The sequence below is a fragment of the Notothenia rossii genome (genome assembly GCF_949606895.1).
Source record: "Notothenia rossii genome assembly, chromosome: 7".
NCBI lineage: Eukaryota > Metazoa > Chordata > Actinopteri > Perciformes > Nototheniidae > Notothenia > Notothenia rossii.
In genome coordinates this window covers 10558108-10579446 of record NC_136905.1, presented here as the reverse complement: position 1 = coordinate 10579446, position 21339 = coordinate 10558108, and the positions used below count along the sequence as shown (strand labels likewise).

Sequence of the window (21339 nt, the reverse complement as noted above, 5' to 3'; positions counted from 1 at the left end):
ATTTGTGCCCCGAGCTTTGCCTTTTAGGCATTCCCTTCGGAAATTGATTACATCGCTCCCCAACAAGCTATATCAAAATACATTTCTAAAAAACCGCGCTGTGTATGTTAAGGGCCGTTGTCAAGGTTAAGGTCCTCCGTAAACTCAACAATTGTACGTATCCAAACGGCCTGAGAGCCTAAAACCGGGGGGGAAATATCCCTGTGGCCGATTTGTGTAGGTTTCGCGGGACTTCTGCTACGCGCATGTGCAGTATATTAGTTTAGCGCGCGGGACTGCTCAAGGAAGTCTACAGAACGACGTGCGGCTGTTTTCTCTGTTCCACAGTGTTTGACATTTTTGACATTTGACTTAATTTAATTAATTAAACTTTGCCATCATGTGGAATCAAGGTAAGCTTTATGTCCTCCCTGTTACTTTGAGTAAAGTGTTCAGTTCGGTTTGTTGACGTTATCTGGTTGCAGCTAACGTTAGCTTGACTACTAACATGCCTCTTTGTTGATGTGGCTCTGATGGTGAAAACGACTGTTTTGCAACGGAATAAACAACCATAACCTCCTTATCTCTGCCTTGTTTTGTTTTCCAGGAGGGTCCAACAATGACTCAAGTACAGTTGGAGGTTACACTCAGTCTCCAGGAGGCTTTGCATCACCTGCTGCTTCCCAGGGAGGAGAGAAGAAAGGGGTTTGTACTAAAGCACAACATTGCTCTCTAAACGGCAACTTAAATGTATTATTTCTTACCACCAACACAAAGAAAACGTCGGAAATGTCTATTTTTCGCTTTAAAAGTATCACTACCACATCGACACAACAAATCATGTTAAAACTGATATAAAGCAATAACTATGGTGCTTAACATCAACCAATCAATGATACATTGCCCCTTAAGTTGTACATTCATATTTTAAGTTGGTTAAATTAATCAAATGGTTAATAATATACTTCAAGTATTAGTTTTTTTACACAATAACTTGACCTAATTTCCAGGTTATTCTTACTATACCTCAATTTCACTATCATTTAGATGCAGATATTGTGATTGATACTCCACTATTCTCACTACATTAATTGTAAAGCTTTTGTTACTTTTGGATTTATATTCGTAATACCAGCCGTTAAAAACAATACAGCTTTACACTGTAAGTTAACCTACCCAACACTAAATTAAGTCATTCAAATGAGCCCTGCCTTAACGAGCTGCAATGTTAGAAAGAAAAAAAAGTATTTTCAGGGGTAGACATTAAGGGTAAAATGCCACTGGCGCTCCGGGCCGGTGGAGTTGTATTATCACTGGCCCCATCATTGTAACAACTGGCCCGGAGCATTCGTCCCAAAAAAAATCGACTAAAAATGAAAATAATTAACACATTTGCTGCAATAGTAATTTATGCACTAACTACATTACTACTTGTACTACAACATTTGAATCATCAGTTCTTCCTAAATTTCCTCAATTGTTCATATTTGGTTTATTAAAATAATGATATTGTGGTCATTGTTAAAAAATCTCTGCTATTATGAGTATTATTATTAGTATAATGCGCTTTCTGCCTTCCTGTCATTTGGAGTTAGAAATATGTAATAGATTAGATTAGAACCTTCATTATCCTAAACTCCTGGGATATTTCCCTATAGCCAATACCTTTTATATTTTCTACTCTTCACTTACTTGTCAGCATAGGTCGGCATTGATGTACAGAGCCGACGAGACCTTGTTTATATTGGCATCATATTGAGAGGTGCAGTGACGCGTCCTGAAACCAGGAAGTAAGCTGCTGGTTCCCTCGACAAAAAAGCAATGGGATTTCTCCAAAGGGTTTTGGAAAATAGCTGGAAATAAGGTCTGTGGAAAACAAACCTGTTTGATAAATGCACGTTTTTTTCAGCCGGTTAATATCCACAAGTCTACCCTAATTTTATAATCATAAATCTAATCGATTGATCATAAGAGGGTTTTAAGATGCGTCACAGCACCACTAAGCCAACTCCATCGATCAAGCTGGCTGAAACGTTCTCTCCCTCTTCTTCTCATGCTCCCTGTCACTCTCCTTTAACTCCTCCGGTGACTTTCTTTTATTTGAAGATTGTTTTTTGCCCGGCGCTTGGCCGGTTACTGCTGGTATTAAAAACATGTTGGCGAATGGTTAGGTGTTGCGATAGTCTGTAGTGAAGGAGCGCGCTCACGGGAGCCTGCTCGCGCTGTGCTCCGCAGTAAATAGCTGTTTGCTTTTCACCCAACAACGACAACCGACTCACAAAACGCTATGTTGTAGCGTTACAATTTAACAAAATTGCTTGTCAAAATACCAATACCACAGTACCTTTTTTTTTTTTTTAATCAATATTTTTTGTGGCCCGAGCGGGCTAGTGGAAAGTACGTTATGCTGGCCCGGGGTGTCTAAATAGTGCTTCCGGGCCAGCGGACCATTTATAATGTCGAGCCCTGATCATCCAAGAACATACAGTAAATGTTGCCTTCCTGAAGTGGGCCTTCTGTTTGATTAGTGTGTTGACAATGACTTGTATTTCGTACTTCTTGCATCATTGGATTTATAATACTGTATTTACACTATTAGCTTACTTCTGTGATTGTGTGTGTTTTGCAGAGAACTCGTGCCACACAGATAATCCCCTGCAACGTGTCTCAGCTGATGTCGGCCTCCCAGGCTGAAGAGTCCTTCAAAGTGGGCGATGTGGAAGTGACCCAGGTAAGCTGTAACCATTTTGATCGTATCAGTAAATCCTCAAGGAAAAAATGACACATGTTTACAGCGTGTAGCTTCTAATGTGTGAGGGCTTAGTTCTCTTAAACCATATCATATTAAATTGAACATCTCGGGGTTGGACTGTTGGATAAACCAGCTATTCAAATTCAAAATGATGAGTTCTGAGAAAAAAAGGAATTGGCCTTTTTTTTTCTATTTTCTGACATTTTAATAAAGATCAACAATCAATGGATCAATCATTACTGGAAACAATCGTTAGTAGCTTCTGTACTTGTGAGATTATAGTGGTTCAAATGGTCGGTACTTTTCACTTCACTGAAAATGACTTCAGTTCCAGGAGAATAAACCGTTAGGTAAAATAGTAAAACCGGCAAATTGAAAGGAAAAAGATTCATTTTCTTGGTGCATTTTTTACTTCTTTAAGAGATGGTAACTCTACAACCAATAGAGAGGCGAAGTCCCTCCCTTTCCGGGGGAGCTCCATGGGACCTTAGTTCAGAAAAAGTATGTATTGAAGTCAATGGAGAGAGAGAGATTATCTTTCGATCCCGTTTGAATTGTGCCACAAATTACACATATGATGTTTGTCAATATAAAAGATAATTTTGCAAGTAAAAAAAAAATTTGTCGTAAAACTTTTTTTGTGTGAAACCGCTCAATGAACTACATCTCCCGTCTCACACCACACACCAAGACGGCCGTCACGTTGGAACATTTCACTTCTTTCTTTCAGAATGAGGCGGAAAGTATTAAAAGAGGTGAAAATCACTCCAAGTCTGGGCATGTTGAGAGCTGTGCATACACACAAGGGGAGTTAGTCGGTTCCGTAAGAGCCAGCATGCGGAACCGGGATTCTGGGATTTGTAGTCTTTAGCGTATTTTTCATTGTCTTATATTTCAACAGTTTTACAACAAACTGACTTTTTTTTTACATGGAAATTATTTTTTAAAGGTCCCATGTCATGGCCATTTTACACTGATCATAATTCCATTCTTGAGGTCTACTAGAATAGATTTACATTGTTCAATTTTCCAAACTCACATTGGTTTCTTATACAGCATCTCTGTATAGTATGTGTATTCACTCTCTGTCCTAAACGGTTTGTTGGAGCTCCTGCCCCCCCCCCTCCCTGTGAGCCCAGTTGCCGACTGCGAGACTGCGAGATACAGACCGAAACACACACACACCCGCAGCCTGGCTGGGAGTGTGTGTGTGCCCACGCTGAGTTCCGCGGTGTCTCACTGTCTCGCCAACCCCACATCAGTCCGTGTGTGTGTGTGTGTGTGTGTGTGTGTGTGTGTGTGTGTGTGTGTGTGTGTGTGTGTGTGTGTGTGTGTGTGTGTGTGTGTGTGTGTGTGTGTGTGTGTGTGTGTGTGTGTGTGTGTGTGTGTGTGTGTGTGTGTGTGTGTGTGTGTGTGTGTGTGTGTGTGTGTGTGTGTGTGTGTGTGTGTGTGTGTGTGTGTGTGTGTGTGTGTGTGTGTGTGTGTGTGTGTGTGTGTGTGTGTGTGTGTGTGTGTGGATTGGTCCAAAGGTAACGGCTCCGCGGACGTAACGTAACAGCTCCGCAGATTGGTCCGGAGCCGTTACGTCACTATACCCGAAATACGTCACTATACCCAAGAAGTAAATCATGGAAAAAGAGAAATCTCCAACGAGGCATTCTGGGGCAGCATAGACAGGTCTTTTCTGTGTTAGAGTTTTACTCGCAACAGGGTTTGTGAATTTGCAGACCGTTTACATGCATAAAAAGCTACATAACACACAAGGGGACGGGTAATAACCGGAAAAGCATGACATGGGACCTTTAACATTGTCAAACATCATATGTGTAATTCATGGCGCAATTCAAACGGAATCAAGAGATAATCTTTCTCTCTTCATTCACTTCAATACATAACTTTTCCGAAATAAGGTCCCGTGGGTCAGAAGCACCTCTCTGTCTTCACCGCTATAATCATAATGTAACAATGAAACTTGTCGATCTCACTTTTGGATAACATTTCCTGTTCTGTCTCCTAGGTTACCATTGTGGGTATCATCAGGAGCACGGACAAATCCATGACCAACATCCAGTACAAGGTGGACGACATGACTGGCGCTCCCATGGATGTGAAGCAGTGGGTCGACACAGAGGTCAGTGACGCTGCTTTTATCTTTGCACACAACCTTCAATCACTTGCGAGAGAGCCGTAAACACTTGCTTTTACCTCTTAGAATATTTAACAAATTGTACGGTGTCCTTGGGTGTCATGAAAGGCGAATAAAATGTACTAAACACGAGATTACTAAAAACCCAATACCAATAAGTCAAAGTTGGGCATTCCTGTTCTTCTGTGGTTCTTTGAACATTTTTTAAGAAATGGGCTATTCAACTGTTTCAAACTAAAAGCTGAACAGAAATGATGGTCAGTTTTCAGTTTCACTTCTCATCCCCTATAAATAACCTGAACAAGTTTTGGTGAAATACACGCAAACACCAATGTGCATGACTTTGCATAAATGTAATGTGTGCAGTACATTACGCATTGAAAATAATCCAATTACAACAGCGAATTAAGCAATAACAAAGTCTTTAAAACGACATACATTAAGAATGTGAAATCAAGACTAAAACTCAATTATATTGCGACATAATTGATGCTGTGGTGTAATCCCTCTTCTTTTGCAACAACTCTGAAGTAACTCAACATACTCCTTTAAAAAAAAAAGACATGGTTGTATTCTCACTTATTCAGATGGTTTTTGTTGAACTACACAAAGGAAGTCCCTTAATATGTGTTTGGTTTGTACAGGATCCCAGTGTGGACAGCACGGTCCTGCCTCCAGGCACGTATGTCAAAGTCTCTGGGAACCTGCGCTCCTTCCAGGTGAGTTTACCATCCTCACATCCTCTCCACAGCAACATGAAACTAATAGGAACTTTAACTTTATGATCATTTGCTTTTAGATTAGCAGTTTGTTTTATTCATGTTATTCTAGTTTTATAGCGTAGTAGTTCCTCTGTAAATGTGTCTGTTTTACAGCTAAGCGAGAATGTGAATCGTTTGTTTCCTCTCTCAGAATCACAGATCTGTCGTGGCCTTTGGCGTCAAGCCCCTGGAGGACATGAATGAGATCACCTCTCATATGCTGGAGGTCGTTCAAGCGCACATGATGCTCGGCAACCCTCAGAGCCAGGTGAGCAATCTGAAGCACGTTGTACATTTTACACATATATAATATCAACATATATATTTTCTATTTTCTATTTTCAAGCATAGACTGTATCAAGCATAGACTGTATCAAGCATAGACTGTATCAAGCATAGACTGTATCAAGCATAGACTGTATCAAGCATAGACTGTATCAAGCATAGACTGTATCAAGCATAGACTGTATCAAGCATAGACTGTATCAAGTATAGACGTAGCATCTGATACGGTTTCTGAAGAGGCAACTCTAGTAATGTTTCCCTTTTAGCCTTAAGATACGTTTGAACTAGGGCTGTCAGTCGATTAAAATATTGAATCGCATTATGTCCATAGTTAATCCCAAATTAATCGCACATTTTTTATCTGTTCTAAATTTACCTTAGAGGAATATTTTTCAAGTTTTTAATACTCTTATCAACATGTGAGTGGACAAATATGCTTTATGCAAATGTTTGTTTATTATCATTGGAACTATGACAAATATTCTCCTGAATATTCTCAACACAACAATCTCTCTCTCTCTCTCTCTCTCTCTCTCTCTCTCTCTCTCTCTCTCTCTCTCTCTCTCTCTCTCTCTCTCTCTCTCCCAACCCTGTGTACTTCTCTGCACTGAGCCAGTTGCTCAAACAGACGAGCCTGTTTACAGTTGTCAGTGAAATGCCGCTCCTCTGTCTTCATAGCAGTCAAAGCATGAGACTGAAGTTCCCACCTAGGGTCAAAATAATGCGCTGTGATATGCAGTCGAAACGTTGGATGAGATCCGAATGATCTCACACAGTCCCTCGTCCTCCACAATGTTAATTGTCCTGCAAGCTGTAGCCACCGCCACCCATTTAGTTATCGCTGTTGAAAGCTTGCTGCTCGTAGACGCCGTATCCAGGTGTTTCCCCGGAAAACTTTCAATGGTGGTCTGCCGCAAGCGAGCGGCAGGAGCGGGGCTGTCAGCATCAGCTGTGTGCTTGGCTTGCTGTTTAAAACACCTTTTTTGTATCCATATATCTCGCTAGAATCCGCCACCATCCAACTAACAACAACAACATCAAGCCTTTGGGCTCTGAAACTACGGGGCGGGCCGAGGACAAATACACATGCGTTAATTGCACGTTAAAATAATTAGTGGCGCAAAAAAAAAATGGCGTTAACTTGACAGCCCGAGTTTTAACTGATGAGTTAAATATAAATTCACCCCGGATACAGTTATCATGAATATAATAACCCAAACTGTCATTATTCAAGGCTATTAAAATGTTTATTTTTTAAGTAAAATTAGGAATTATAACTATGGAGATGAACTCCCTCCTGGAGCCATTTCAAAACATGTCCGGCGCCCTGGAGGTTGGTGCTTGCTGAAAACCCCCTTTTTTAGGAAGACAGTTTAGCTCTTAGTGCTTAGAAATATGTTAAGGTATTCTTTATTTTAATCAATACAGAAACACATCAGTTTGAAAATGATTGCCATTCTGTAAATTACGTGGGTAGCATACTTCTACTAGCAGAGAAGAGTAAACTGTGTGTTTCCCTGAAGGGACATGAGGAAGTCACGTTTGTTCACATCATGTTTCTAAGTATCTGTCTTCCTATTATCTTTAGGGATGTTTTTCTTTTGTGCTGTTCCAGGCAATATGCTGACACACTTCATTTGTGTTTCTCTTTCAGTTCAGTGCTGGAGGGGGCGCTAAGGTCATGCCCACCTCACGACAGGACACAGGAAGCAAGGGAGTAGGCTATGCTGGCGCCACCGACATGGTTAACAACGGGTTGAGCGCAAACCAGAATCAGGTGAGCCTTAACGATGTAGTCAATTAGAATTACAAAGTCAACTTTATTGTCAATCTTTCAGTTCGTGTGTACAGACAGAGAGATCGAAATACCGTTTCCCACAATCCCGAATATAAAAACATATGTATATAAAAATATGTGTGTGTGTTTATACCTATATACACAGAATCAAAGACAATTTTTTTTTTTTACATGTGCACACATTAAGACCTAAATAAAAGCACAACAATCAATATATACAAAATAACAGTCAGATAGTCCAGCGTAAAAAGTGTCTGGTGCTGGAATTGAGTGTGTGGGAAGTTAGTGGCAGGGGGAGGGAGGGGAGGGAGTTCAGCCTCCTGACAGCCTGGTGGAAAACAAATGAGAGAATACAATGGTATTAGGTAGTACTCATTACATTACATGTTACATGTTAGACGCTTTTATCCAAAGCGACTTCCATACTCAATACTGTGGACAATCCCCACAGGAGCAATTTGGGGTGAAGTGTCTCAGGGACACAACAACATGCTGACTGCAGTGGGGTTTGAACCTGTTCCCAACACCAACGCACTAGTCCACTGCGCCACAGCCACCATACTCAGGTGGTGTGTGCTGACCTGACAATGAAAGTTAAAATAGATGTGAATAATTAAGAAGAACGGCACACAAAAGAACCATACAGTTTCAACCTCTGAATCGAACACATTGAACAATGATCTCTGGACAGAAAAGCTGCAGTTATTATCAGACAAGCGTACGAGTGAATGTGGAGAAGGACATTAAGAAGATGTGTAATTTGTTACGTCTTGCCCCTCCTTATTATATCTGAAATGCACGAACATGGTTTACTGAGGGGAAAAAAGAGTATTTGGTTTCAGTTTCTGGAGCTGAAGGATACTTCTGTGTTTCCTCTGTGACGCTGCGTGCGGGTTTTCATTTGTCATTGCTCGTCTCACAAGGTGCTGAGTTTGATAAGAGGCTGCCCCGAGCCGCAGGGCATCAGCATCCAGGACCTGAAGCAGAGACTGGGAGGAACCAGTCTCCTCGTCATAAAGTAAGTCAAGTTCCCCTTTTTTTTATATCTTGTGAACAAAAAGTGAAGTCTATTTACTGCGTTGCACCCATATTAATATCCGGGTGTCCGATCAGTGATGCTATCGGGGACTTTTAGACGATGACTCATTGACAATGATCTCATTGTTTGCACTTTGTTTTCATAGCTTTCCTTTTTAAGAAGAGACAAACGGGGCGAAGAATCCTAAACGATTTCATAATTATATATAATACAAATATTAAAGCTATTGTTGTTCTTTAGCATATAATGCATAGTCAGGATTTCACAGAAGCTTATCCACATTGTAAGGGTGCTCTCCTGCACCAGTGGGTGGCTTTATTGGGTAAGAATAAATCTGTCACAAGAAAGGGAAGCTGCCTATTTGAATGATGCTACTAACTATTTGTTCTCAGCATGAACAGGCCCTGGATCAGCCGAGCATTCAGGAACCTGGTAGCTGTTATTTGTTTATGTTAAGGAGTCAAAGTGGCTTAAATATAATCTGATAAACTTCCAGGCAACCAGTCACTTTTTATTTGATAGGCTTTCATTTCTTTTCTTTTTCTTATTTACCTTAATGGTATCCCAAATATGTCTATTTTATACTTCGTTATTTGTATTTGTATTAATTTTATATGACGAGAGTTATACTATTTAAAGCAGGGGTTTCCAACTCGAATACACAGTGGGCCAAAAATAAAGAAATGGGTACTAGTCGAGGGCCGGACTGGTTCAATGTTTATTGCAGAACTTATTGAAATGAACTTATTGCACATATTGAACCTGGAACTAACAAAGCTTAAATTATTGCCTATAAAAACAACATTAAACATTAAATAATCAGTTGCATTCATTTCTTATGGCTCTATCTGCAGCTTTTCAGAGTCATTTCTTATGATTACATTTTTCCACAGGCCAACAACAGCTTCAACAAAACAATTTCCCTCAAAGAACAAACCAAACATGCCCTGCTGTCGCAAGAAAGAAAGTGCAGAAGGAAACATCCGTTGAAACTCAGTTTGCAGCTCTGTGATGCACAATAAGCCAGATACTTGGCATCTTTCATTTCATTTTCATTTCAAACCTTTATTTAACGAGATTGGTCCCATTGAGATCATAGATCTCTTTTTCAAGGGAGACCTGCAGCATATAGGTTCCACATAAAACATAAAACAATAAAGGACATCATACATTATATTTACAGGATACATTTACATAGTTATAGACATTTACAAGTGACTGCCCATAGTATCAACGAGCATTTCATTTAGCCTAGCTTTAAAAACATGCAGAGGAATGAGATTGCTCAGTTTCAATTCTTGCTGAAGATTGTTCCGAGCAAGTGGAGCTGTGCCCATAAAAGCTGTCTTACCTAAGACAGTCCTTGCTCTTGGCACATCTAACAAGACTACATCATGAGATCTCAGACAATAGCTGCTTGCAACTCTCTGTGTTATCAGAGAGCAGATATAATACGGGAGTTTACCAAACATGGCTTTATAAATAAACGTGTACCAATGACTGAGCCTCTTTACAGTAAGTGATGGCCAACCTGCCTTGGCATACAGGGTACAGTGATGAGTAAGTGCTTTACAATTTGTGACAAATCTCAGTGCGCTGTGATAGGCGGCATCTAACTTGTTCAGGCAATAGGCAGGTGCATTCATATAGACCAGATCACCATAGTCCAGCACAGGTAAAAAGGTCACAGAGCCTTTGCCTGGCCTCAAGCGAGAAACAGGACTTGTTTCTTAAAAAGAAACCTAGTCTAACCCTCAGCTTTTTAAGCAGGTTATTGACATGAAGTTTAAAAGTAAGACAATCATCAAGCCAGATACCAAGGTATTTATAACAGGTAACCACTTCAAGTACTTGTCCTTGCATAGTAACAATATCTAAAACAGGCTCTGGTGTCTTTTTAGCTTTTGAAAATAGCATTACCTTGGTTTTATCAACATTTTAAAAGAAGCTTAAGCTCAGAGAGCTGAGTCTGAATAATGTTAAAAACAGCCTGTAATTTAACAGCAGCCTCCTTAATGGAGGGACCTGCACAGTACATCACGGTATCATCCGTATAAAAATGTAAAGTAGCTTCATTCACATTTTCACCTAAACTATTGATATAGATTGAGAATAAAAGTGGACCTAAAACAGAACCTTGAGGAACACCATTAGTAATGTTTAACCACTCAGAAGGCAGCCCATCAAAGTGAACACATTGGGACCTTTCAGAGAGGTAGTTCACAAACCACCCCACTGCATGGCTGGATATGCCAATACTGAGTAGCCTCTGCTTTAAGATGCGATGATCGAAGTTGTCAAACGCTTTGGACAGGTCAATAAATAGAGCTGCACTACTTTTGGAATTGCATTTGTGTTGAGGGAGAGGTTAAAAAGAGTAGTGAGAGGAAAAGCAAAAAAAATCTGCAGCTATCTTTAAAAAGAAAGGTTCTACGTTGTCCGGGCCATCCGGTTTCTTAGATGGATGGCATCTCATCTCGGGTGCAAGTTCATCAATGTTTGGGCTCAGGCTCTGAGCGGAGGAAATCCTCAGGATGGAGTGAAGGTGCAATATATCGGCGGGCCAGATCTAACAGCAATTAGAAATTATCCTGCAGGCCGAAATTAAATCTACCAAGGGCCTGATTTGGCCCACGGGCCTTGAGTTTGACACATGTGCTTTAAAGTCTTCTTTCTAATCTATACTCTTTTAATCTCTTTTGAAACACTTCCTACTTCATCATGTATAATTCTCACGGTTGAGAGCTTTGAACCAAGAAAAATGTTTTGCATATTTTGCTAGAAAAGACAAAATGTTATAAAAATAGCCAATCTATTTTCTCTTGATGTACTTATGGTTGCAGCTGCCGTTGTAAATATGCATCATGTTATTTGTGTTGCTTGAAATTCATATGAAAAGACCCTAAAACATTTTGTATTTCTTCGTTCTCTAACAGGCAAGCAGTGGAATTCCTAAGCAACGAAGGTCACATCTTCTCCACCATCGACGAAGATCACTACAAATCGACAGACAGCGATGATTAGATCCAGTTGTTTGAGTTGAATGTAATATGTCCTTCAGTATCTGTTTAATAATAACTCAAAGCTTTCCCCTAAAACACAACCTCTCTGTCCGTGCCAATTCTAAAACTGAGTGACTTCCCATGATACGGGTGAGTCACGGCACTGTGGTCGGTGTTAGTTGAAGAACACATGGTTTATGTTGGTGAGGCTGTTGGTCGACACATCCTGTATCCTTAAGGTTGCTTCTGTATTTTGCCAGTCCCAGAGGTGTTGCTTTTTGAGGAAGTTGTTGTTGTTGGTAGCAAATGCTGTTTCTCTGTATTTCACACCATTTTTTTTGTAAAGCATTTTGTCATTTTAAAAGATTTTGAAAGCAAGTACTTTGTTTTTTTTGTCTGTTTAACTCACTTTTGCCATAATAAAATATTGTATAATTAACACTTGTGATATTCTTCTTACTTCATGTCTGTTTAGAGATTATTCAAGACGTTTTAAATCTGAATTTAAGACAATGAGCCATGAACACACAAGTCCCAATAACAACAAGCAATTTGTAGAAACGTGTTCAAATACAGGAGCACTTTATTTACATGAGTATTAAGTTGTCACGCCACAAAACGATACATTTTGTTATCTTCCCACTTCAGATGTCTCTACTTGAATAAGTCCACCTGTTGTTCAGTACAGTTGTGGGCAGGATGCAGACATGTAAAGCAAAAATGTCTGACAATAAATATCTAAAGAAAGTAAACAGTTTTTAACAATTCAAACGAGTGATTAAGAAGCCTCAATGTTGTTGACAAACATCTTTCGTACAAAATAACAATACAGACAAATGCAAGAAAAAATATAAACCTAAATGAAATGGGGGAAATACAATTAACTTCTGCATAATTTTTTTCATTTCGTAGGTACCAAAAAAAGTGTTAGAATGTTTGTCACCCATTTGTTGGCTGTGACTTCTAGGGGAGCCACTGCTATTTTGTGGTCAATGTGGTTAAGACTCACCCAGCTTTTGTTAACACTTAAGTTTGCACGTATACTGTTGAAAGTTCCCATCGCGAAACTCGTAAATATGCGTTTTTTGCCACAACATTCAACACTGGTGTTTTAAAAGGGTTGTCTTGTTATACTGGAAAGTATTACTGTCTCTTCAGGATGGTATATTCAGAATAACGTTATTATACACAAAATGACAAGCTACAGTTCCTGAAACTCTTATATAGTACACAATATTCTCACCAGCTTGATTAAAAAGCACAAATATACTGAAACATAGTCCAACAAATGGTACAATAAATATAACACGGGTAGTATGTTTATGATCAAAGTTTGCAACACAGCTGAAGCCACTTTCAATCATGAGGTGAATAAAGTGGTTAGAGCGCAGAAACAAATGGTTGGAGACTGAAAGTGTTTCGCTGAACCACATTGGAAGCAAGGTTGGTATGTTTTGATACACAGAGAGACGATGTGTGGGCAAACATTAGCTAATCAAACTGTCCACAAACTGAATGACTTCCCATGTTCTTATTGTTCGCTTTGTTTGCACTCTAAACGTCTGATTAAAACAAGTCGGGACACAAGCCACCAAAAGCCCTGTGGGGTGTTAGAAATCCTGTAAATGATCAAAGCAGTACCGGTAGGAGCTTATGTTTGATTAATTTAATATTTAAAGAGGACATATCATTCTTATTTTCAGTTCCATATTTGTATTTAATGTCTCTACTGTGACATGTGTCCCTGCTTTAATGATCCAAAAGCTCTTAATTGTTCTCATGCTGCCTCTTTTCACCCTCTGTCTGAAACCAGAGCCCAGTATGTTGGGCTGGTTGTGATTGGTCAACCGCTTAGAGATGTCCCGCCCCTTAGCCTATCATGTACAGTGTGTTGGAGCTCTTATAGAAGAACGAGTGATGTCGCTATGACAAAGGAGTCCAATTGAGGCGTTTCAGTTAAATGCACAAAAACCCATTTAACAAAAAATGTCCCAAATTGGGAATCAATAAAGTACCATCTTATCTTAACACACTATAGGAAAGGGAAAACCCCAAAAAGCACGATAGGGCCTCTTCAACTGAAATATCTAACCTTATTTAAACCCTTTGTTCTCTAAAATAAATCAAGATGGAAGAGCTTAAAAACACTATATGCAATATGCCATTTTCATTTCAGTTCCCACCGCCTATTTGTTTCTGTCGCGGCAGGACATCATTTCAGTAAAACTTGACACTCTCTTGCGCGTCCTTCAGGATCGTGGCGAAAGTCTCATCCACAGTTTCATAGTCATGGTCGCTGTCCACGTCTGGAGCTATTTCAGGCAGATGCACTGTGGGAGAAGAGAAGTACAGTTTATTTTGTATTCAGTAATGTTGTTTATTTGAAATATTGTTCCTCCTGTCAGCAAATCCAATAAACACAAACAAGTAATGAGTTGATATGATGAGGCTAATCCTCTCAGTCATCAAGCTCTATTTCAAAGTTTCACATTTTTCTACTTCCTTTTTCACACGGGTACTGTAGTGTATCTGATATTAAGGATGTTGTGTCAATGGCACATGCACTGGCCTTGTGCCATAAATGCATCTAGATTAGAGAACCACTATGTTTTCATTTGCATCTGAAAAAACACCCAACATTTTTTTCTCCTGCTTGAGTTACAAACAATAGTGGTCTTTTTTTTAATGAGAAACAATTTATTTTTTAACTTCTACATCCGGTTCTCCACCTTTTTTGTTGGGGTCCTCCCTTTGCACATAGGTGTTCGGCCGAGCATTGCCTGTAGTCACGGAGTGCTTTCGGGGTATTAATGGTGGAGGCTGACCTGTCAAAAGACCCTGTACAAAAAGAGGAAGTTAGACACATTCAGCTTGATTAAACACACCACTTCTTCACCACGGCGAAAAGTGGAAGCATTGTATTTGAATACTCAGATGTTGTTTCTGACCAGTTCACTGAGAAGCTCACTTCGAGAGAAAAATAGTTCTCTAAGTCAAAAGTCACATTGTGGTGGGTTTCATCGAATTTAGACGAGACACATGACAAGAAACATTTTTAAAAGAGCCGAACCACAGTGGACTTCGAATAGATCCTGTTTCCTGCATGAAAAGTTTCCCCCATGTAAAGATTTAAGGGTAAATCATTTAAGATCTACTTTACCAGAAAACATTTGTATGTGTCCAAAAAGTTGTTGAAATATTGGTATTGTTTGGCAATTAAAACATGTTATCTATACAAACCTTTCTGTGTCCAATAACTCTATATTATATCTTTACATACCTTGTGAATTAAAGTAAACTAAATATGGTATACTGTAAAATAATATACGCTGACATTGACCATTTATCATCTGCCTAATGAGTAATATTTCTGTACTTAAATATGATTTTGTTTCTTTAACACACAATTGCTTAAAATATGGACATATAAAACTAGTACCCATTCAATGTTTTTATCACAAAATAATATGAAAAAGCTCATTTTCTCCAGCTCTTTCTTTAAATGGGTACTTCTGTATTTCAATTTCTTCACAATTCACTTCCATATTCCCTGAAATAGGTTCATGGTAACTATGTCTCAGATCAACTTTTATCTCACTGTTGATTTTCTATTGTATAAAGTTATTTTATTTTATTTCTATTTAATATCAGTGTTGGTGGGTTCCTTTTACAAGCCCTCGGGTTTCTTTTCATCCCTCCTGTGCATTTACTCAATAATTGTTCCACTCTTACATTTGAAATGCACAAATAAATAACTAAAATCCATACTTACTGGAGGCTGGGGGGCTGGGGGCCTTCGCTTGCCATCCAAAGTCAAAGTGGCTAACTCTGTGCTCGGGACGCTCTTGTTGGATGACTTTTTGATTGACTTTTTTAAGGGTTTTGATGGGGTTTTGAGAGACTTTGAAGATGACATATTTCGCTTAGGGGGTCGGGGTGGAGGAGCTGCGTCGAAGTTCCCCTGTTTGCGAAATTCATAAAAGAACATGTCTGTCACCTCAGTGACTCTGTCCAAATGGCATTTAGGGGGTTCGCTGCTGGGCCATGGAAGGGGGTCCTTGGTAAAATGGACAGACATAGAGAGCCACTCCGTTGGGATTTCAAAACAGTGTTCTGGCCTGTGTGCAAAGCTTGCCTGGATGGTGGGCTCCAACATGGCCGCCTCTATTCTGAGAGACGCAAACCCAGCGAGTGGATCGGCTTCGAGTTCAGTGTCCCGGCTCACCACTTTAACATTCAGGGGCAAACTAAACTTCTTACCCAAGTCCTTGAGTTTGTACTTTTTGCTATCACTGAGTACTTCCACAAAGTGACCCTGCATATACAGAGGCAGAAAAATCTCCTCTCTGCCATTCTCCTGCTTCACCTCGTCTTCATCTTCATCATCATCATCATCGTCATCGTCTGGGTCCTGGAGACGCCGACACAGCAGAGCCTCGACAAACTGCGTCTGTTCCTTGTTGCTTCCACAAGGCAGCTCCACGGTCTCACAGCGAACAACCTCCAGCTGTTCCCCCACACTGAGTGCAGGCAGGCCCTCCTCCTCCACCTCCTCACAGCTCCTCGTGACACCCACTTTCAGAGCTGGTGCCTGGGATGAAGCAACATGCATCTCGTACACTGAATTAAACTCTCTTGGCCGCCTGCGGAATCGTCCACCGTATTGCTGAGACACCAGGAAGAACTGCTGAGACTTTCTGCTCTTCAGGCTGGATAACAGAACCATGGCTGTGGAGCTTTTCTTGTGGAAAATCAGTTTACTGCCCAATTTCATTTCTGACAGCCAGCTGCACTTGAACAGAGAGCGCGTCTCAGGGACTTCCAGTATCTCCACTACAGCAGGGAAGGATTCTTCGGGCTGGGAAAAGACCTCTGTCAGACTGAGCGGCGTCACAAAGTTCACGTCCTCGCACAGCTCAGTGGCATCGACCACATCCACCTCTAAGCTGGAGGGAAACTTCAACACGTTCTTCCTCACTGTAAAAGAGAAACAATTGTGCTTTATCAGTGATGGAAAAAAAATGAAAAAACTGTTCCTCTAAGTAATGGTAGTGCGTGTACATTTAGCAGTACTGTTTAAAAAATACGACATTCATTAGGTAAATAAACCTAATATGGTCTTCAACATCATGTTCGGAAAGTCCCACTCACAAGTTCTCATTATGCAGATCACAATCTGTCAAGATGAGTGTATATTATTATTGAGTGTATTATATTTTTGAACACTTTGACCCTGGCCAAGGTGGCTCACATTTGTAATACTCTATCTATGTAGTGCCAGGTAATTTCATCTAAAACAATGCACCATATTAGAAGGGGCCCTATTATTCTTTTTGAGCTTTCCCTTTCCTCTAGTGTGTTATAGGTTTCGTGCATGTTAATAGTCGGCAAAGGCTAAAATCCCAAATTTTCCTTCCAAAGAGAGTTTCGCTTCCTCATGACATCTCTAATGGCGCATTTCCACTACACGGCCTCGCTCGGCCTCGCTCGGTATGGCTAGGCCTCGCTCGGTATGGCTAGGCCTCGTTCACTTCACAGGAATGGCTCACTTTATGGCGCAATTCCATTACAGTTTAGGAACTGGGGTAGTATCTATAGTAACGCAGTGTAGGCGGAGCCGTGACGTCATCTCCAATGAGAGCCCCAGAAAAACAACACATCCGTTAGCTGTTAGCACTCAGAGCTCACAGCTCTTCATATCTGTTCAGAAACTAGACAAAAGTTAAACAAGTACAAACCACAGACTGTCTGTGTCATGGTGAATACAGTCGCTGGTTTATTTATGTCTGTATAGGCCGTTGTTGTGAGTGTGGACGGCCGGAGCATTTAGAACGTTAGCCAATCTCCATTTAGAAAACACGCATTTTAAAAAGGTTTTTCGCCTGCCGTCTGTCTGCAGACTTGTCAAAGCATTAATTCATGGTTTTTACTAACCGGTATCAGTAAGTTGTTACTTCGGCATTATTTTGAAACGTGTATTACAATTAAATCACGGTCAAATATGTTAATCTTGTTGTAGTTGTAGCCCCCTTGACAGCGATTCTCTCTCTAGTTTAGCATACTCAGCCCGACTCAGCCTGGGTGTTCCTGGCCCTAGAACCACGATTTTATGGGGTCAGAAAAACTTTGAATTAGGACCCGCTAGCCGGTACTAGGCCAAGTGGAAACGCAACCAAAAACGGGCCCCGCACGCCTCGGCACGCTTAAAGCGAGCTCCGCGCTGCAGTGGAAACGCGCCATAAGAGGCTGAGCAATCACATAAGAGCCGGCAAGTTAACCAATCAGAGCAGACTGAGCTCTCCTTTCAGGGTGAAAAGAGGCGGTATGAAAAAAGAAAGCACTTTTTGAACATTCGAGCATATAAACAAGTCTCAGTAGAGGCACAACATATATGATCCTGAAATGAGCATATTATATAATGATATAAGGACAGAGGGGGTCGTTTTCTCCTACTGATATTCTGCACAAACTGTGCTGTTGTATTTGCTGTAAAGTGTCTTTACTGTCGGGTATTTTTATTATATGTGCAGCACTTTGGCTCGACCAAAAATCGCTTAAAGATGTGTTATATAAATAAAACTTGATTTGATTTGATTTGATAATAGGGCCCCTATAATGAGATCAACCTTTTATTTTTTTCAAATATATAGCTATACAACTGCTAAATGCGATGGTGAAAGTAAAAAATTACCTCTCAGATGTGTAAGGCATTAAATAGAAACAATTTAAACCTGTGATTATTAATCATAATAGAGTGCAGTAATTGAGTCATTTACATTCATTTGATTCAATTTCAATCAACAGATAAACAAAGTGAAAATAATAACCATGATATAGCCCAGACGCAGATCACTTTTTAAATAAAATATTAGGGTATTCTTACTGCTCATGATGGCGTGGACCTGGTATATTGGACAGAGGACCAGGGGCCGATCACACTTGGTTGTGTTGATGAAGCGAAACTTTCGACTGCACAGGCATGGCGAGGACATGATCTCTCTCAGAGTGAAGCGCTCCTCACTTTCACACTCTTTGAACTCCCCTTGGGCAGAAAGTGGGATACACACTTCTGCGGAGGTTTCCTGTTGTCCTTTAACATGGCAGCGCACATGATCCACCTCACCCTCACGCCGCTCGATGGAGAGCACTGTCAAAGCTCGGCCTGCCCCCAGTGTGAAGTTTCCAACAGTTATCTTTGAGCGGTTGGTGAAAGTGAAGGGAAGACAGGACTCCAGGTCCAGGGGTCTCAGGCTCACCATCTCCTCCACTGAAGTGTACGGCATCTCCTCTGGAACCACCTTGAACAAACCTGAGAAAGAGAAACAAGTGTCGGTGTTCAGCTGAGACACAAAATGAGCTTTTCTCACCAGAATCTTATCTGTAGCTCAGACCGACCTGTGTGGTTGATAGGAAGCTCAAACGTCTCATCTTTGCCGATGTCTTCGCAGGAAACCGATAGGAGCTCAATGTCAATGACCTTTATTAGATCCCCAGTAGAAAAGCAGACTTCACTCCCAGAAAGTTCATATATAGACCCTGAAACGGAGAACGGGAAATAGAGCAAAGCTAAATACCAAGATCATCATTTAACAGTGAGCAGATATTTTAAGCACGAATAACCAACAAAAAGATAATGCTCTGTGTCTTTCCACAAAAAGGTCTGACTTGGGGTTTGGCAAAGAAGGAAACATAAATACAATATAGATTGAAAAGTATAGATATAAACAGACAATACAACAATCCAGACAGTTTACCATGTGTAGCCATTTTATCTCTTCAGATAATCTCTAACCCTCTCAGCTGTGTCCTCACCTCATCTACACTCACATTATCCGTTCACAATGAATAAAACAATCAAATGCCTACCTTGGAAATACACTCCAGAGCAAACTTGTAAAATCTTTGGTAGACAAGATTTGTCCAATGAAGCAATGAACTGTTGGAGTGACAGCGTAGTCGTGCCTGCCATCACTGCTGCTTCAGTGAGCTGCGATCAGAAGTGAAGGCTGACAGAGAGTTACAACCCAAGCATAAAAGGTTGTTGCCTCTCAGTCAAAACCACAAAATTGAATGAGGAAGTAACAGGATATCTTTGCACGGTGCATGTACAGGCGGAGGACCGATTCTATGAGTAATGCTTTGTAGTACTGTTGATGTCTAATTAATATTTCTAAATTATAAATTGATTTTTTTTCACATAAAGAACACAGAAGCTGATATTCTAATCCAGACTATTTAAAGGAAAGGGGTCAAACCTTACACACGTGTTTGTGTGTTGATACATACAATACATACATAGGCTACAATTCCTGGTACAATAAAATGTACATATATAACAAGTATAATCAATTTAGTTTCAAGGACTAACAATTCCAAGACACATCATCCTGTTGTTGCATGTCGAACAGGTGCAAACGTTGTCTTGTTGAAACCACAACGTGTTGTATCTTGTAAAGACTGTGTGGAAGGATTTCACAGGGCCGAATATAATTTGTTCCCCAATCTATTGCAAAACACAAAACCACACAAATAATAGTTTATACTTGACAGAAAGGACAGAGGCTACGTGTTTAACCCAGACAACCAGAAGAGGGTTTCCTCGAGCTGTTAAGGAGCTACTTTTAGTCCTAGAAAGTACCCTATGACACAGCCTCCATGCAAGGAACGTACCCTCTGTTCACTTGAAAAAGAGACAGCACCCTCACTTCCTTGTGCTGATCCCCTCCCACCTCTATGGCACGACAAAATAACCCCACAGTATCGGACAAAACCCACAACACTTTCCTAATGAAACCCTTGTTGAATCCCTTTAGCAACCCCTCCCCCTGCCCCAAACGCTATCTTTACAAAACCACGCATGTACTGAAATGGATGTCTGTGTTTTTCAGAAAGCACAGTCGAGAATTAAGATGCAAAGCACCCTGCAACAAAATATGACATCAGACAAACTTGTGTTTTTCAGGTTTATCAAACCACCAGCTCTCCATAACAACTCAAATTAGTTTATATTTGTTCTCTTTCTGCAACATACCTATTTTCAGTGATTTGAGGGACTTTGTACTTCTACCTCACTACAATTCAGAGGTAAATCATGTACTTTTACTCCACTACATTTTCTTTTATACCTTTAGTTACTTTCCAGATTTGAATGAATATTAGGAAATTAAAAATCAGCACTTAAATAAGACTTTAGTTACACCTGGAGACACATTCACCTGTTACCTTGCACTGCACAAAGGAATTTAAATTAGCTGCACCGTGATAACACATTATTGCATCAATAATTATAATCAAAAAATATAGCATATTTTGAAATGGGCCAATCTGCTCAATGAGCAGAACTTTTGGTACTTATATGTATATTTTGATGCCAATACTTTTATACTTTTACTTCAGTAAGAAATTGATTGCAGTACTTTTACTTGAGTATTCCTATTCTTTGGTATTTCTAATTAAGTACAATTTGAGTACTTCTTCCACCTCTGCCTATTTTGGGTCAGAAGTCTACAATATGAGAACCTTCTCCAGTATACATAGGCCTAGTTAGGTTTATTACAAGTAAAGTCTTGTTTACTGT

General features: G+C 40.2%; 2 protein-coding genes across 2 annotated transcripts; one reads left to right on the top strand and one right to left on the bottom strand.

Moving 5' to 3' along the window:
- The first annotated feature begins 233 nt into the window (after nucleotides 1-233).
- Nucleotides 234-12201, top strand: rpa2 (replication protein A2). The gene is made up of 9 exons (XM_079693646.1): nucleotides 234-392; nucleotides 587-684; nucleotides 2609-2710; nucleotides 4749-4862; nucleotides 5522-5596; nucleotides 5790-5906; nucleotides 7578-7700; nucleotides 8645-8739; nucleotides 11697-12201. Exons 1-9 carry the CDS (start codon nucleotides 380-382, stop codon nucleotides 11782-11784), a joined length of 825 nt encoding a protein of 274 aa, XP_079549772.1. The 5' UTR covers nucleotides 234-379; the 3' UTR covers nucleotides 11785-12201.
- A 126-nt stretch (nucleotides 12202-12327) lies between these two features.
- themis2 (thymocyte selection associated family member 2) lies at nucleotides 12328-19767 on the bottom strand. The gene is made up of 6 exons (XM_079693645.1): nucleotides 19629-19767; nucleotides 19158-19298; nucleotides 18646-19071; nucleotides 15535-16739; nucleotides 14492-14600; nucleotides 12328-14092 (listed from the first exon to the last, which is right to left on the bottom strand). The coding sequence occupies exons 1-6, from the start codon at nucleotides 19729-19731 to the stop codon at nucleotides 13980-13982; spliced, it is 2097 nt and encodes a 698-aa protein (XP_079549771.1). The 5' UTR covers nucleotides 19732-19767; the 3' UTR covers nucleotides 12328-13979.
- Nucleotides 19768-21339: the final 1572 nt, after the last annotated feature.

Bases quoted from the DNA above. Each gene is read 5' to 3' on its own strand.
- rpa2 (XM_079693646.1), top strand. The intron at 5,597-5,789 runs GTGAGTTTACCA...TTCCTCTCTCAG, and splicing joins GGAACCTGCGCTCCTTCCAG to AATCACAGATCTGTCGTGGC. The intron at 7,701-8,644 runs GTGAGCCTTAAC...TCGTCTCACAAG, and splicing joins TGAGCGCAAACCAGAATCAG to GTGCTGAGTTTGATAAGAGG.
- themis2 (XM_079693645.1), bottom strand. From the start codon at position 19,731: ATGGCAGGCACGACTACGCTGTCACTCCAACAGTTCATTGCTTCATTG. The intron at 19,299-19,628 runs GTAGGCATTTGA...TCTCCGTTTCAG, and splicing joins CTCTGGAGTGTATTTCCAAG to GGTCTATATATGAACTTTCT. The intron at 19,072-19,157 runs GTCGGTCTGAGC...TCTCTTTCTCAG, and splicing joins GCTTCCTATCAACCACACAG to GTTTGTTCAAGGTGGTTCCA.